The sequence below is a fragment of the Paramisgurnus dabryanus genome, chromosome 19 (assembly GCF_030506205.2).
Source record: "Paramisgurnus dabryanus chromosome 19, PD_genome_1.1, whole genome shotgun sequence".
In the NCBI taxonomy this organism is placed as follows: Eukaryota; Metazoa; Chordata; class Actinopteri; order Cypriniformes; family Cobitidae; genus Paramisgurnus; species Paramisgurnus dabryanus.
The window spans coordinates 20486400-20503455 of NC_133355.1; the positions used below are offsets into that span (position 1 = coordinate 20486400).

The following is a 17056-nucleotide window of genomic DNA, read 5'->3' on the forward strand; positions in this document are numbered from 1 at the left end:
GGCGGAGGAGTTTCGCACAGCTGTTCAGATGTTGCTGGAGTGGCTGTCGGAGGCAGAGCAGACCTTGCGTTTCCGCGGTGTCCTGCCAGAAGAGGTGGAGACTCTACAGGCACTGTTGCACACACACCGGGACTTCATGCAGACGGTTGAGGAGAAGAGGGTAGATGTCAACAAAGCTGCTGGTATGGGTGAGGCCATACTGGCCGTGTGCCACCCCGACTGCATCACCACCATCAAACACTGGATCACCATCATCAGGGCTCGCTTTGAAGAGGTACAGAGGCAATCAAACCTGTAAATATGTAGCATAGTCGCTACACTGATGCTAAATGTAATTAAATATATTAAGTAGTGTGAACTTAATTTTTTAAGTTCTGTTAACTTAATGCAGTGGGGATTTTGTCAGCTTCTGTTAATTGCAGTGTACTTTCAATTTAATAAGCTTAAGTTAGTCCAAAAAAGTAAGTAAATATAACTAGCATAACTAGCATTTTCTATTGTTTTAATAACATTTATTTGTCAGTCAAACCCAATAATTTCATGTGAACTTAACCAAATATTTTTAAGTTGGTGTATAATACCAAATACACAAAATAACGTTGTTTTTATCAGTGAAATAGGTCCTCTTTAAAATTAATAAGTCGTTAAATAGATTGTCATGTTTGTTGTGTTCGACAGGTGCTGACGTGGACCAAACAACACGAGCAGCGTTTGGAGACAGCTCTGAGTGAATTACACAACAATGCTACACTACTAGAGGAGCTGTTGTCATGGCTACAGTGGGCGGAGACAACACTGGTCCAGCGTGACACTGAATCACTTCCCCAGGACATCGCGCAGCTGAAGACACTAATCACTGAGCATCAGGTAGGCGGGACACTTGCCTTAATCACCTGTCATTGGTACCATATTCTGTCAATCATAGTGTTTAAATTAGACTATAATTAATATGTGTGTAGAGATTTCTAAATAGTTTGGTTTTCTTCTATCAGATGTTTATGGAAGAGATGACAAGAAAACAACCTGATGTTGACAAAGTGACGAAGACATATAAGAGGAAACCAGCAGAACATCCCAGCAGCCTGTCGGAGAGGAGGGGAACCCGTAAGGAAGTTTATTTTTAGCCATATGCATACATAAAACTATTTGCAAATAAACTACATGTACCCGGTGCTCTTCTTATAGGAAAAAACCAGCAGCAGCAACAACAGCACTCGGTACAGGTTACCGGCGGGAACCCTCGCCTCACCCAGCTTTGTTCACGCTGGCAGCAAGTGTGGCTGCTCGCCCTCGATCGCCAACGCAAGCTCAACGATGCCCTCGACAGACTAGAGGAGGTATAACATCTGTGTTTGATTTTTAACTCTTTCCCCGCCATTGACGAGATATCTCGTCAATTAAGAGAAAACGCTTCCCCGCCAATGACGAGATTTTCCGTCTTTCTGCAATACCGCTATTATCCACCAGGTGGCGCCCTTCCGAACTTTTTAAAACCGGAAGTATTGCCCTATGGCAAGCTGCTGCATGTCCGTGTCTGTTTTAAAGATCGCTCTGAATGGGATCTCTTTGAAAAGTCCGTCACAAAAATGGAATTATCTCTGCTTTTTGCTCAAAATATGGTGTTTTTGCAAAAACCTACCCATTTTCAAAAGCTGATTGCAAAAGAACCACTAAAGGTAGGATGAAACGTTTTTTTTTGTTTGAAAGCAGAGGGTCTGTTCTTTCATTTGGTATATTGTATGTTTATATATTTAAAGAAGAACATTTTCTGGAAGGCATTAAACTTTGGTGAAAATCATGAAAAACGCTGGCGCTGGCTGGCAACTTTTTTTTAAAACGCTGGCGGTGAAAGAGTTAAATAGGCTCATTTTCCAGCTCCCCTAGAGTTAAACATTTGATTTTTACCATTTTGGAATCCATTCAGCCGATCTCTGGGTCTGGCGGTACCACTTTTAGCATAGCTTAGCATAATCCATTGAATCTGATTAGACCATTAGCATCATGCTCAAAAATTACCCAAAGAGTTTCAATATTTTTCCTATTTAAAACTTGACTCTTCTGTAGTTACATCGTGTACTAAGACCGACGGAAAATTAAAAGTTGTGATTTTCTAGGCAAATATGGCTAGGAACTATACTCTCATTCTGGCGTAATAATCTAGGAATTTGCTGCTGTACCATGGCTGTAGCAGGCGCAATGATATCACGCAGCACCAGAAAATAGTCCCTTTGGTAACTTTCAATAGCAGGGGACTATTTTCGGGCACTGCGTAATTTTAGATTCAATGGATTGTGCTAAGCTATGCTAAAAGTGGTACAGACAGACACGGAGATCGGCTGAATGGATTCCAAAACTGTAAAAATCAAATGTTTAACTCTAGGGGAGCTGGAAAATGAGCATATTTTCAAAAAAAATTGTTTCCTTTAAGGGCATCATGTAAATGGTATAAATCGATTTCTTTTCCAACTTCAGCTTAAAGAGTTTGCCAACTTTGACTTTGATGTGTGGAGGAAGAAATACATGCGCTGGATGAATCACAAGAAGTCTCGCGTCATGGACTTCTTCAGGCGTATCGACAAAGACCAGGATGGAAAGATTACCCGCCAGGAGTTTATCGATGGCATCTTGGCATCAAGTACGTTCATGCCCACACATATTGTTTTTCATTACTTGTTGAAATTGTTTTTAAGTCCCCATGAAATCAAAACTGACAATTTTTTTATGTAATATAGCAGTGTTTATTATAGACAGTTTATTTGTGTCTTTTTTATTCATGTGTCCTCATAAACTTCTGAATAAAATCTGAAAATGTACTTCTGCCCTCTTGTGGCGATATTTCTCTGATGTCATCAGCTAGACACCCGTCCAACTGTTAGGTGGCGTGCACACCAAAGCTTTATGTTTTCAATTGTTTCCATTGTAAGCTCGCCGTTTTTCAAAAAAAGCCAACAGCTAGCGGTTTTCTTCCGTGCTGAAAACCGGCGCTCGGCATTTTTTTCCGTGCTGAGCACCAAAAGTTGAAAAATATTCAACTTTGGGTGAAAAGCTCAGCTCATCAATGTCAGTTCTCACACGGCCGTCCAAACACAGTGGAGGAGGGGCGGGACAATACCACAGCAACCAACCGGCTCACAGGTGAAGTAACACAGCTACCAAAGCGATTAGCTGAAGAAAGCTGGCATTTGGCGTCCTCCAGACATTTTCAGCCACTTTTAAAAGTTTTGGTGTGCACGCCCCTTTAGTCTTTCCAAAATCTAATCAGAACACAGTGGTAAACCCAAGCCACGCCTGCTACTTTCCTCTTGAAAAATTCCGCTTAACTCTGAAATACATCACAACGCGGAAGTGAAGTTGATCACAACTTCCGGTTCACAGGGACTTTAATGCTAGTTTACTTTTTGTGCAGAGTTCCCCACCAGCAAGCTGGAGATGACAGCAGTCGCTGATATCTTCGACAGCGATTGCGACGGCTACATCGATTATTACGAATTTGTGGCAGCTTTGCACCCCAACAAAGATGCTTACAAACCAACTACAGATGCCGATAAGATCGAAGATGAGGTACGAACAATAAGAAAATGCATAGGAGTGGGCTTTGGATGAAAACATGTTTAAGTTGAATTCTTGTTTTGAATTCATATCACAGGTCACCAGACAAGTAGCCCAATGCAAGTGTGCCAAGAGGTTTCAAGTGGAGCAGATTGGAGAAAACAAGTACAGGGTGAGAATCCTGACTAAAAACTTTTATTTACATTATTTACATTTATTTTATAAGCATTTACACTGAATAAGAAATGATGTTATTTAAATGACTGCCGATCACTGCTTTGTCATCATTACACCTTTTTATTTAGATCATCACTGAGCTTGCATTTGCATAATATCTTAACTTTAACCAACATCACATTCTGTAAAGATCGAATGTGATTTTGCCATTTTTAACTTAAGGTTTTGTGTGTGTGTGTGTGTGTGTGCGTGCGTGCGTGCGTGTGTGTGTGTGTGTATGCAATACCACTGTAACATTTCACACCAACATAAGTTAAATGTTGTGTGCGCTTCCCACCACCCAACTAACGTTAACCATAATACCCATAATTCCAGTGTGCAGGTACCACTGAGTGGTTTTTCAAAACCCAACATCATTAGCCATTGGTTAATGATGTCTGACTAACTAACTTGTTGCATTGCACAGGCTATGGATCCACAATGCTAACTCTGCATACTCTCCACACCTTCATTTGTCTCCTTACTGCTTTACTACTTCACCCCCTCATTGTGTTCCTCTAGCAGCTTTTCGGCACCACGAGTCAACATAGACCATCTCTGCTGTATATGCTAATATTAAGGAATAGCTTTTAGGGAAGCTATTCCCAACAGAATAGGTTATGAACATGTAAGCTATGTGTTTATGTCTGTAATCATTTTTGTTTTTCTTGTCTTCCTTCTTTTTTCTTCCTTCTCCACGTACGCTGGACTTATTGTAGTTCTTCCTTGGGAATCAGGTAAAGTGACCGGTGTGTTCGTGACATTTTTCTATGAAATCTTACAGTTCCCATGAGCTCTTCCTGTAGACAGTGACTGTTTTGTGGTTTGTGAGATGTAAATCAGTACCGATGGACACTTTCTGCATGGGCTTGCTAAGAATTCCCTGTGGACAGGCCACATTCCTGTCTGAGATTTCTTCGGTCCCTTCCTGTATTCTTAGTGGGCATTTCCTGTCTAGGAGACAAAAATCAAAAAATCACTGCGCTATCATAAAAATATTAAATGTGTTTATATATATGCCATATACGCCGAAGGTTGTGGTTGGGATGTGCTTGGTTTTTTATTGAAATGATTTGTCATGATCAGGAAACGGTTAACATTTATAGAGCTTTCTTCAGAGCTAATTTTAGCCTTTTTTGGCTTTTGGTGGAGGAAAACTATCCAACGTCTGATTTCTTTACTTAGCAATAATAAACATTTGACCGAAGCAATTCTTTGAAGTATGAAAGGACAAACATTCAGAGAATTGCTGTGGCGTGATGTTTATTGTAAAGATGGGTTTTAGCCGGACAAGTTTTAACATGAATCATGGTGAATTTGTAAAGTGTGGTTTGCAGCATGTTACAGTGTGATTCATTCTGATTTGCCTGAAGCTTTTAAACATAATATGTATAATCTGACTAAATGATCATAAAGGTAGTTCATCAAAAAATAACCGTGTGTTGTTCTCTGTTCACTATTCGTTTTTTCCAGTTTGGAGACTCGCAGCAGCTGCGTCTTGTGCGAATCTTGCGCAGCACAGTCATGGTTCGGGTTGGAGGTGGGTGGATGGCGCTGGATGAGTTCCTGGTGAAGAACGACCCTTGCAGAGGTAAATCTGACACAATTGCTGCAAACCGACCACATAGAGGAACAAAACAAGGCTATTGCAAAAAATTCTTGACACCCTGACAGACAATTCACAGACCGTTCAGAATCAACGTTTTCTTCTAAAGACTTTTATCATTATCAACTTTCACTCTTTCTTCATTGCGTACTGTGATGGCTGTCACAAAAACTAGTGTCCTGCCTCATTAGGACAATACATCTTATACAGTCCGCCGCCATGTTGAATTCAAACCAAGGCTGTGAGGGATGGACGACCAGAGCGTGAGCTTTAAACCTATTGTTTTGTATCAGGATGCTGGTCATTCAGACATCAAAACGCAAAAAATACATCGTCAAAAAACGTGTATTGTTAAAATTTAAGGACATGTGACCTAATTTGAGAAGAGAATAGCGCATTGTGTGTACATAATATCTGTTTCTAATTTTTCATATTGGAAGCATGTTTACTTTTCTTTAAAACACCAATAGTGCAACAATACAAGATTTTATGACAACAACTAAGTTTACATCTCTAGTTTGTACAGAACATTAGAGTATGTCCCATATTTTTTTTTGGTTATGTTTTTTCAAGACATGAACATTGAGTTAATAATGTGTGATTGACTTGAAAACAAGCTATTTACAGTACGTAATAGTTCATTGTGCAAGTATTGTTAGATGTAAAACACCATATGAACCCCCAAAGTTGTGTACAAATGTTATTTACTTAGAAATTATTCCTGCTTCTATTGATTCTGGTCAATGTGCTTAAAAAATTTGTTTTTAACGTATTCATACCTTGCAATCAGTACGAATTGGAAATATGTATTTAATTATAGGACTATATTAGTGTTTTAAAGAAAAGTAAGCAAGCTTACAAGATTAGAAATGAATGATTAGGCAACAGGCTTACAACAAAACAGGTTTTGTGTACACATTGAGCTGCTTTTGTCTCAAAATTAGGTCATATGTCCATTCTCATTTTAACAATAAATGATTTCTCAGGTTCTTTGTCCTGTGGAAATTTGTAAAATAATGTATTTCCTGCATTTTGATGGCTAAATGACCAGCATCTCGGTACAAAACAATAAGTTTAAAGCCAGGGTTGCCAACTTTCTCACTCCTCTGAAATACAGGACAAAGGATGGCCTGCCGCAGCAGTATTTACATTGTATTTAAGCCATTTGTCAAAATTATAGATAATCTCCTAATTAAATATAAATTTATAACTCTTATGCCTTGGCAACATACGGTACGTTTATTTATTTAACGTTACTTTTAACAAAGTCCTTTAATTGAACCATTACCTTTAATATCTGACTAAAACAAAAAAATTGTAACTCCGATTTATAACTCTTATGCCTTGGCAACATACGGTACGTTTATTTATTTAACGTTACTTTTAACAAAGTCCTTTAATTGAACCATTACCTTTAATATCTGACTAAAACAAAAAAATTGTAACTCTGAGTCCCGCACTAAGGGTAAAAAAAGTTATACCATTTATGTTAATCTTACATGTGACAAACTAAACTAACATAGGCTTCGTTCATACTGCAGGGCTTAATGCTCAATTCCGATTTTTTGAAAAAATTAGATTTTTTTGCAAGGCCGTTCACATTTCCAATAAAATGCGACCTTTTGTGATCTCCTGTGTGAACGTGAAATGACCCAGAAGTGACCCGCATGCGCATAAGAGTACTCCACGGTCAAGGACATCACTTGTAAGCTAACGTTAAACATGGATGTCAACAACGGTGTAGTCAACAGTGGAGCTCTTTTTGCAATATTAAAGTTATTTTCCCAACGGAGCCAGCACAATTACAATCTTCTGTTTTTTTATGTAAAATGTAAGGTAACATTTGTTTAATTATTCCTCGTATCATTTTAAAGCCACGATCTACAGAACATCACACAAAAAACATTTTGATAACTACACCTAAAAAAAATAAAGGAGATCCTGCCTTGGAAACTCCGGCTACAATTCAGTGTTTTTATATAATTTGGAGATTTAGCGCGTCAAAGCAGTCATGACAAAAAAAACGACAATGAGAAATGAAAAATAATTTGTGTTTGTTACTGTAAATGATAAAAACTAAGCTTTATATACATACAATTCATTAAACGTTAATTTATAACAAGAAAAACACTGAAATTAATGATTTTATAGACACTACGCGTTATTATTTAGCATAGAAATACCTGCTTGCTTTGACTTTGATCATCTCTGTATTCACTTTAGATACAGAAAGACCTGATGAAATTATTTATTTCAGGAATCTCTTTGCTATCATTTGAAAGTGAACACACGAAGACAGTCGTGTCAGGCATAAATATAGGTTTGGTGCAGATATTTTCCGTTTCAGCACCGAAATTTAAATAAACGGCTTACCTGTTTTGTAGTTTAACTTTTGACAAAATAACCAGTTTGTTTTAAATACATTTTAAAAACTTATACCCGTCGAAAAACATCCGTTTTTTAATGTTTAGTTTGATGAACTCCTAAATATGAGACGAAGAGCACCTAGCACGTTCGGCTAAATTGCATGCGCAAGCATGGCCAGCACGCAATAGCGCAACATCGATACAGTACAACGAAACGCAATCCAAAATTTACAGACTTAAATTAGATCAGAATTTACGTTTACTATAAATACAATTTTTTTATAAAATAAGGTTAGAAGTAACAAAGTGCAGAACAAATGTGCAAAATGCCTCAAGTGCACGGAAACAAAACACAAGCCAAATAGATAAATCAAATAACCCAGAGTGATTTATAAATAAAATAAAGAAATTATTAAAAGAACGAAAGTATAGCCAGAATTGCCAGCTTTGTCTTTTAAATGTAGAAACAAAGAGGCAATGGTTTATAAACATAGAAACCTCTTATGGACGTGTCGACCGGTCACAGGGGTTGTTGGATTTATAAACGCATTTTAAAAATATTTATTGAAAGCTGCTACTTCACATATTATTCGCAGCATTATAATAATATGCTATATTAATATATTTGGAGAACGCTGTTATATGTGAAATCATATAACGTGTGCACCCATACGGCCAAAATTTAATGATGTGGAGCAGTGTCGCCCATGGTTGTTGTTTATCTTATCGTTCTTGCCTACTTCAATGCAGAATTATGACGTTTGTAGCGTATCAGTGACGTATGGGTCGGATCCATGTGGCCTGGCCGTTCAGACGAAGGTCGCATTTCAAAAGATCGGATACGTATCGGATTCAGGACCACATACCCAAGTGGCCTGGGTCACATTTGAAAAGATCGGATCTGTGTCGTTCAGACTGTCATGAAAAGATCAGATACAGGTCGCATAGGGGCAAAAAAATCGGAATTGGGTCGTTTCAGACTGCAGTATGAACGTAGCCATAGATTCTGTGAGCTGTAGTTTTTTTAGAGTCAACATCAAATACTTACATGCTGTAAATCAGAAGCATGAGAATTTCCTAGCAATGCTGGAAATGCCTTGTGGCATTTTAGATTGAGGTGTTTTAGGCAGGTCTGTATAGGCGATCTCTTCAGAATTGAGATCGAACTTTGTAATTATGCAGATCTATGCACAAACAGCTAAATAACCAACTATATAAAAAAGAAAACATGAAATCATATTATTTGACCCTCTTAAACGTATACTGATTGTGATTAAAAAGGGGCTGTGATTGGACACATTATGACTGTACGATTTCTTGAATCGCAGGATTTTGATGTCATCTGCCTCTCAGTTCTTGTGGAAAAAGCCTGTATCAGGCATTGGTTAGATCAGCGTAGCAGGCAAAAACGGGATCATTTATCACAGATAAATTAGGCTCAAAATGCAGGACGTCCCGGCTAATAAGGGACAGTTGGCAACCCTAAAGCGCACGCTCTGGACGTCCATCCATCACAGCCTCGTTTTGTAATCAACATGAAAAAGGCGTATTATGCTGCCTCTTAAGTGGTTGTACTTATTAAAAAAAACGTTCTCAGAATGCACTGCGGGTAACACTGTGGAAAAAAGTCAAAGTTCAATGTAATTACAAAATACATTGTAGTTCAAATGTAGTTCAATGTAATTACAAGGGCTTTTTCAAATCTCTATAGTTAATCAGGGTATTGCACCTTTATCTTAGCACCATGTTAATGTCAATCTCTATCAAATGTTAAGGATGTTTGTGATGTGACATGCAAGTTGCTGTGTGTGGCGTTCTTGTAGCTCATTTGGAAGAGCATTGCTCTAGCAATGTTACAGCAATAGGTTTGATCTCTAGGATAAACACATACTGATAAAGTAAAATATGCATACTGCCCCCCAAAGGCTAAGTGCAGTAACTCTTTACACCAATGTTTTTTTTTTCTTTTTTTTTCAAGCCAGTCAAATAACTGCACTTAATGGTACGAAATTGAACCAGTTTGGATTGTCATGTCACAAAGTTTGAATTGTCACAAAGCCCATTTCAAGCCTTAAAGGGAAAGTTCTGTCATCATTTCCATACTTTCATGTTGTCTTAAACATGCACGACTTTTTTATTTATTTCGATGAACACAAAATATTTTGATGGTAAGCACACAGTTGCCGTAACCATTGACTTCCATAGTAGGAAAACAAATATTATGGAAGGATTGTGATAAATGTATGAAGAAGATATTTTGATGATGGTAAGCACACAGTTGATGGTACCCATTGAATTCCATCGTATTTGTTTTTCCTACTATAAAAGTCAATCAAGCTGTGTGCTTATCATCATTTAACAAAATATCTTCTTTTGTGTTCATCACAAAAGAGAAATTCATACAGGTTTACAACAACATGAGGATGAGAAAATGTTGACAAAATTTTAATTTTTATGTGAACTATCCCTTTAACTCAAGTTTGACCAAATGAGTAGTTACTGTGCTTTTTCTTTGGGAGGCAGTATGGATTGAATGCACTGTAAGTCAAATTGAAAAATAAAGCATACTAAATGCATACGATGCTGCATTAGAAGTCAATTGCTAGTGTAGGCAGCTCACTAGGTTTTGAACAAGTTAAAGTGTCTTCTCAGTACATAAAACATCTAAGTTCACTCTCATCTTTTATCACTCCCCATTTCTTCATGTATTCTATCCCATGGTGATTGTCTTTATATGCATGGCCTTTACATTTGGCCCCTTCTTTTTCTGTCTTATATTATTTTTATCCAAATTGTAGTGCATGATGCATGTTCCTTAGTTTTCTCCCTCCCTCTTTCTCTGCCCCGCCCCCTATCTCTCTTTCTCTCCCCAGTGCAACATCCTGGACTTAAAATCCTCCGTTCTGACTCCAGCATCTCCATATCATCTCGCATAGGTTGGGTTTTTCTCTCTCCTTCTCGTTCGGATGGTCTTCCTTCTCCACCCGTTTCGTTTCCCTCTCTTTCTCTCCGTTTCACTCACACGCTGTTTGGTTCTTGGTTGCTTTGCTGTGCTTCGCTGACCTTAGCACTAAACTAACTGGACCGCGCCCTCATGCCTGTATCTCGCTTCGGACCAATCACACACAAAAGACTCCGGCTCAGCCGTTTACATCACTTCCTGCATTGTGATTTTGATTTTAAAAGTGTGGTGCTTATAAAACGATTCTGTCCATGTGATTGAAAACAGGAGGTCTTAAAGGACAAGTTCACCCAAAAATATATTTGGGTGAACTGTTTCTTTGGGAAAGTGTGTTTGCGTGTGTTTTCATGTTGTCTCTTGTGTCTCTTAGTGACTGTCACTCCTGGCTATTTCTGCTGCAGAGGTACCTCACTCTTCTCTCCTTCTTTCCCTCTTAACTCTGTCCTGTTAACATCTGTTTGTCTATTTCATTCTCGGCCTCTAAACCCATTTTCCAGCTTTGGATCCATCCCATTACTGCTGTGTCTTTGTTTATGTGTGTGAGGACTACGCAAGGTCTATTTGTCAGCTAGCATCATGCCAACCATTCAAACCAGACGTGGCCAAGCCCTGGATTCATTTCTTTTCATGTGTGTCCTGGATGAATATTGTAAATTAAAAGCACCAGGACCTGGGTGCGGCCAGGCTTGGGGTTTCTAATATCACTCTTAAAAAGCTATTACTCGTGGAGAAATGAATTACAGGCCCCGACTGACATGTGGGGAGCAAATTATATGGTGCGGCAGTTATCAACTTCACCCCTGTTTCTTGGTCTGATGGGAAGCGTGTGTCTTGCAATGACGTGGAAGCTCCTTTAAGTCACACTTTTATATTAAAGTAGCTTGACACAATACAGGTTAACTAGTCACAATACAGGCACAGTCGAACGCACAGCCTTGCAAAGCATAGTTTATTTGACTAATACATGTACGCAGACACATTGCGACAAAATGCAACACATCATCTGGGGCTACGTTCTACTGTATGCACATGTGCGACCCACACATACAATGTAAACAGGGTTTCAAAAATCTGCCAATGCACTTAGTACACGCGCACTTTTCTTATGACGAAAGTTGCGTCACACCACTGTACGAGGACCCCCGCATGTGCGTAAAAATACTTCGGCCTTTATGCCACCATTCCACTGAAAACGACATTCAGACAGGACTGTCGAAGTTCGCATCCTAGTGGCATTCAATTAGAATTTCAATTACAGTAAAACAACGCAAGGGTCTTCATTCTAAGAATATTCCCCACATTTGTTAGGTACAAGTAGAAAGACGCCATTATTCATGTATAATGTTGAAAACGGTGACAAATGGAAGCATTTAAATAAATATTTAAATGTTTACACAGAGGACTTCTGTGCAAGGAAATTAATCAGTGAATTATTTATTTGAACTTATTGAACAAACAGGGACACTTAAAGAAATATTGCACACAGTAATTTACATTTCTTTAATAATTTACTCACTGTCATTCCAGATGTATGTTCCCAAGGATATGTAACGTTTTATTTCCTAAATAAGCTTAAAAATTAGTTTCACAAACGTATTGTTTCAATTTAAAAGACGTATATTAACCCACTGTGGAGGATCATGGATGTATGTGCTCCGCAATGCTAAGATTACTCACGGGATTTAACGTGTCATGCACATTTTTCGCTCGTGTTGAATATTTTCAACTTGCGCGAAGATGCGGTTGATGTGAATATCGCCCAATTTGTGTCATTCGTATTGCTGTGCGCGAGTTCGCATCTATTCACATCTTTGCATTGACTTTGTATGTAATCTACTTACGCACATCGTTGAATTCACGTTTGGTGTGTGTACGCCCCATGTGCTGCGTACACACCAAACACGAAGCATCAAATTTCTCGCTCTAGATTACTCGTGGGATTTAACTTCGTGTCATGAAATGTTTTTTGCATGAGTTGAATATTTTCAAACTGCCACAAAAAAAACCTCGCTATTTGCCTCAAATGCGTCTTCGCGCAGTTTGAAAATATTCAACTCATGCAAAAAACATTTCATGACACGAAGTTAAATCCTACGAGTAATCTAGAGCGAGAAATGTGATGCTTCGTGTTTGGTGTGTACGCAGCACATGGGGCGTACACACCAAACGTGAATTCAACGATGTGTGTAAATAGATTACATACAAAGTCAATGCAAGGACGCGAATAGATGCGAACTTGCGCGTGGCAATGCAAATGGCGCAAATTTGGTGACACAATTGCCACAAAAAAACCTCGCTATTTGCCTCAAATGCGTCTTTTCGCGTAATCACCAAATTCGCGTCATTTGCATTGCCACGCGCGAGTTCGCATCTATTCGCATCTTTGCATTGACTTTGTATGTAATCTACTTACGTACATCGTTGAATTCATGTTTGGTGTGTCTACGCCCCATGTGCCACACACCAAACACGAAGCATCACATTTCTCGCTCCAGATTAGTCGTAGGATTTAACTTCGTGTCATGTAAATTTTTTTGTGTGAGTTAAATATTTTCAACTTTCCTGAAAATGCATTTAAGGCAAATAGCAAGGTTTTTTTGGCAATTGCGTCGCTAAATTTTGTAATTTCATTGATTTTATATGTAATCTACTTCTACTTTAAATCGTTGAATTAATGTTTGGTGTGTACGCCAGAAGAAGATAACTTGACAGCATTACTGCCTCAGTTCACCTTGTTGTAAAGCTGCATGCGCAATATAATGTGTATATAACTTTGTTGACACAGGTGTCTTGAGGGCTTAACAGACAACTTCTGTCCATAGCTACTTCTGCTATTGCATACAGCTCTCTCTCTTTCTCTTCCTCTTTCTGTATGGCTGCTCTGGTCTATATGTTGTGCAAGAGCTGCTGCGTTCGGTATCTGTTATTGAGAATGCTCTGTGGAGGCTTGTGTTGGTTTCAATGTGTATGTTTGCCTAAAGCATAATCAGGCATGACCCTCAGGTGTCCGTCAGCGCTGTTTGTTCGTGCACTTGTTTCTGTGAGGGACGCTGTGCTTTTTTGAGTGAGCTCTTGTTTGAAGATGCTTGCTCCACCGTTTAAACACCTGCATCATGTCCGATACGCGCACAGATCGCTTTCAGAATGGATATAGAGTCAAACCAGTGACTCGCCTGATCAATGTCTCTTTTGGCCAGTCAGCTAAACTTGTTTTTCTTTTTGTCCCGCCCCTCTTTCCCATTCTGCAGCTCGTGGACGTACCAACTTGGAGCTGCGGGAAAAGTTCATTCTTCCAGAAGGAGCCTCGCAGGGTCTGGCGGCCTTCCGGTCCCGCGGGCGACGGTCCAAACCTTCATCACGCACAGCTTCTCCCACCCGCTCGTCTTCATCGGCATCACACAGTGCCCACAGCTGCGCATCGCTGCCCTCCGCCCCTGCCACGCCCACAGCTTCTTCAAGGGTGAGTCAAGTACTATAGAATTATAACCCTACATACAGTACTCTTTTTTTACGAGGCAGTACGAGGGGTTGCCTCTGTACCATACATCCATTTGACACGATCTATAAACAGTCATTTTTGCAGATGCTTCAGAAATTAATTCCTTTGTCACCATGTGGAGTTAACACATAACTTTGTATATGTTGTTAGTCATGGTCTTTGTCTGCATTAATGTATGTCAGTATTGGTCATGTGTTGTATGTATTCATCAAATAGGTTTGTAATTTGAATTTACATTTAATTTAGTAATTAATAAAAACCAAATGTAGTCAATTATAAAGGAAATCACTATTAAAGGGACAGTTTACCTCAAAATGAAAATTCTGTCACCATTTACCATCCTGGATTTATTTCTTTGTTCTGCTGAACACAAAGGAAGATATTTTGAGCAATGTTTGCAACCAAACCGTTTTTGAGCACCATTGGCTTCCATAGTATTTGTTTTTCCTACTATGGAAGTCAATGGTGCTCCTGTTTTCTGCCTCATTACAAATATCTTCCTTTGTTTTAAAATCAGCATTGTTTGTGTCATGTCTTCTTTTCGGTGAATGGTTTTTCTCTGTTACTGATTGTGGTGTTTGTTTACATTTGTTATTATGGGTTCACATGGGATCACTGTCATAATGTCATCTGTAAGATTTTTACGTTCTTTGTCTTTTTGTCCCTCTCCCTCCCTTGTCTGGAAAATGCGGCTTCCTCCACCTATAAAAACACTTCGCTCTGCCTTGCTGCGCTACTTCCCTTTACTTTACTCTTTTTTTCCGATTATTATCCTGGCTTTTTCCCAACGCTTTGCTCTTGCGCTCTTCCTCGTCCTTTTTGCTGCCTCGTTTCCCAGTCCTCCCAATCCCAACCTCGTGGCTATGCAAAGCCCTGGCTGGCACACAGTAAAACTCCAACTCCTTCCAAGTGCCAGTCCTGCCCAGAGCACGGCCAGACCCCTGGGCATGAGGTAACCGCCCTGTCCCGATGCCCTAACACACTAACAGTAATAAAAAACTAAAGAGCGCAAACAAGCTCAAACAAAACAAACAGCAGCAGCTTGATTTGACCCAAACAACACAGACAGGCATTGTGGTAGACTCATCATTCTCCATTTAGATCCAGTGAGATCTAAAGTTTTAGATTTTATTTTATATCATTTAAAGATCATGTTATTATAAATAGTCAAGCGTGTTTGATTAACTTTTTTGTAAAGTGTATTCAACTAAATAATGTCTGTAAAAACGTATCTATATTAGGTTTAGTATCTGTATTAATAAACCCCATCTTCTTTTAAAGGGAGGTTCCACGTCCAAACTTAAGAGACCAACTTTCCATTCCAGCCGTGGCTCTTTGACTGGTGAGAATGGTGGAGCCACACCATCTACTAAACCTGGACGCTCCGGTAGGAAATCCTTTACTCCCTTCCCTAAAATCAAATACACACTGAAGCTACACAATCTCTCTGTATAGCTCCCAAAAAATAGTTTGTCAAGCATTGCAAGTTACCATAATAGTGTATAATGGATTTAATTTTGAATTATTTCATCTATAGTAAATAAAGAGATGTCTCTTCTTTTATACTTTACCTTAAAAACCCATAAAATACATTAAAAATACATTTCTTTGGCCACAAATATGTTTTAAATATATTCTTAATACATTTTATAGAAGTAATTAGTGCTGGGCAAAGATTAATCGCAATTAATCACATACAAAAATAAAAGTGATTTTAGGCATATATAAGAGTGTGTGCTTAATATAAATAAACATATATTCATGTTTGTCTATATATATATATATATATATATATATATATATATATATATATATATATATATATATATATATATATATATATATATATATATATTTATATATTATATATAAATAACAAAATTGATATAAATAAAATAATTCTGAAATGAATATATGTATGTGTGTGTGGTTAAATATACATAATAATTAGACACAGTACACACACTAATATATTATGCAAAAAAATAACTTTTATTTTGTATGCGATTAATCACGATTAATCTTTGCCCATCACTAAAAGTAATGCTTAATTAAATATATTTTTGAACACGAAAATATATTTAGTTTTAACGTTCATATGTTAACATTCATTTCAAAATGTATTTCAGGGGCAACAAATATATTCCTAATTTTACAACCCATACAGGGTCAAAATATAAATGTTGTATAAAATAAACAAAGTATAAGAATAAAATTTATAATTATGTATAAAATATAAAATTATATAACATAATATATAATTATATACTATTTTTTTGTTGAAAATATATTTAATTTTTACCTTTTCAAACCTGTTGTTTAGAGGTTTGTATAAAAAGTTTTTCTTCCAATGTGCTGTGAATATAAATGCTTTAAATTGTATTTATTTCAAAATATAAAAAATGGCCAAAAAATATATTGGTGAAAAATACATTTTTGTAAACATATTTCAAAATATATTTCAGCATATATATTTTTTGGCCATTTTTTGCATATTTTGAAATATAGTTAAAATGAACTGCCGTATGAAATGTGTACTTAATCTCAAACTAATAAATTTAATTTATTTATTTTCAGACACTAAACGCACTCCATCCTCTACGAGCGGCCCGGCCAGTCGAGCAGGAAGCCGTGCCGGAAGCCGAGCCAACAGCCGAAGGGGCAGCGACGCTTCCGACACTTCCGAGCTCATGGAGACCCGTTCGGCTTGCTCCGATACCTCAGACACACCTCGCCGACCTGGGGCCAAACCCTCCAAAATCCCTACCATCTCAAAGAAGACCCCAAGCCCTAAAACACCAGCAGGGAAGAAATAAAGTCTCCAGGCCAATCTATATGACTGACACTGAGCTGGTTCT

The 17056-nt window shown here is 38.1% G+C and overlaps 1 protein-coding gene across 12 annotated transcripts in view; it reads left to right on the forward strand.

The window, feature by feature from the left end:
* Positions 1–17056, forward strand: part of macf1a (microtubule actin crosslinking factor 1a) — a 181465-nt gene that overhangs the window by 162869 nt on the left and 1540 nt on the right. For 3 of the 12 annotated variants that reach the window (XM_073812743.1, XM_065292453.2, XM_073812742.1), the window contains 15 exons: positions 2–274; positions 679–867; positions 993–1104; positions 1186–1337; positions 2473–2635; positions 3407–3561; positions 3647–3721; positions 4485–4502; positions 5239–5356; positions 10611–10673; positions 11070–11102; positions 13948–14159; positions 15037–15150; positions 15480–15585; positions 16776–17056. In XM_073812743.1, the coding sequence (XP_073668844.1) occupies positions 2–274; positions 679–867; positions 993–1104; positions 1186–1337; positions 2473–2635; positions 3407–3561; positions 3647–3721; positions 4485–4502; positions 5239–5356; positions 10611–10673; positions 11070–11102; positions 13948–14159; positions 15037–15150; positions 15480–15585; positions 16776–17014 (2022 nt within the window). In that variant the 3' untranslated portion in view covers positions 17015–17056. The remainder of the gene's footprint in view (position 1; positions 275–678; positions 868–992; positions 1105–1185; positions 1338–2472; positions 2636–3406; positions 3562–3646; positions 3722–4484; positions 4503–5238; positions 5357–10610; positions 10674–11069; positions 11103–13947; positions 14160–15036; positions 15151–15479; positions 15586–16775) is intronic. The other 9 variants (XM_065292460.2, XM_073812744.1, XM_065292456.2 and 6 more) reach the window with 4 other exon arrangements.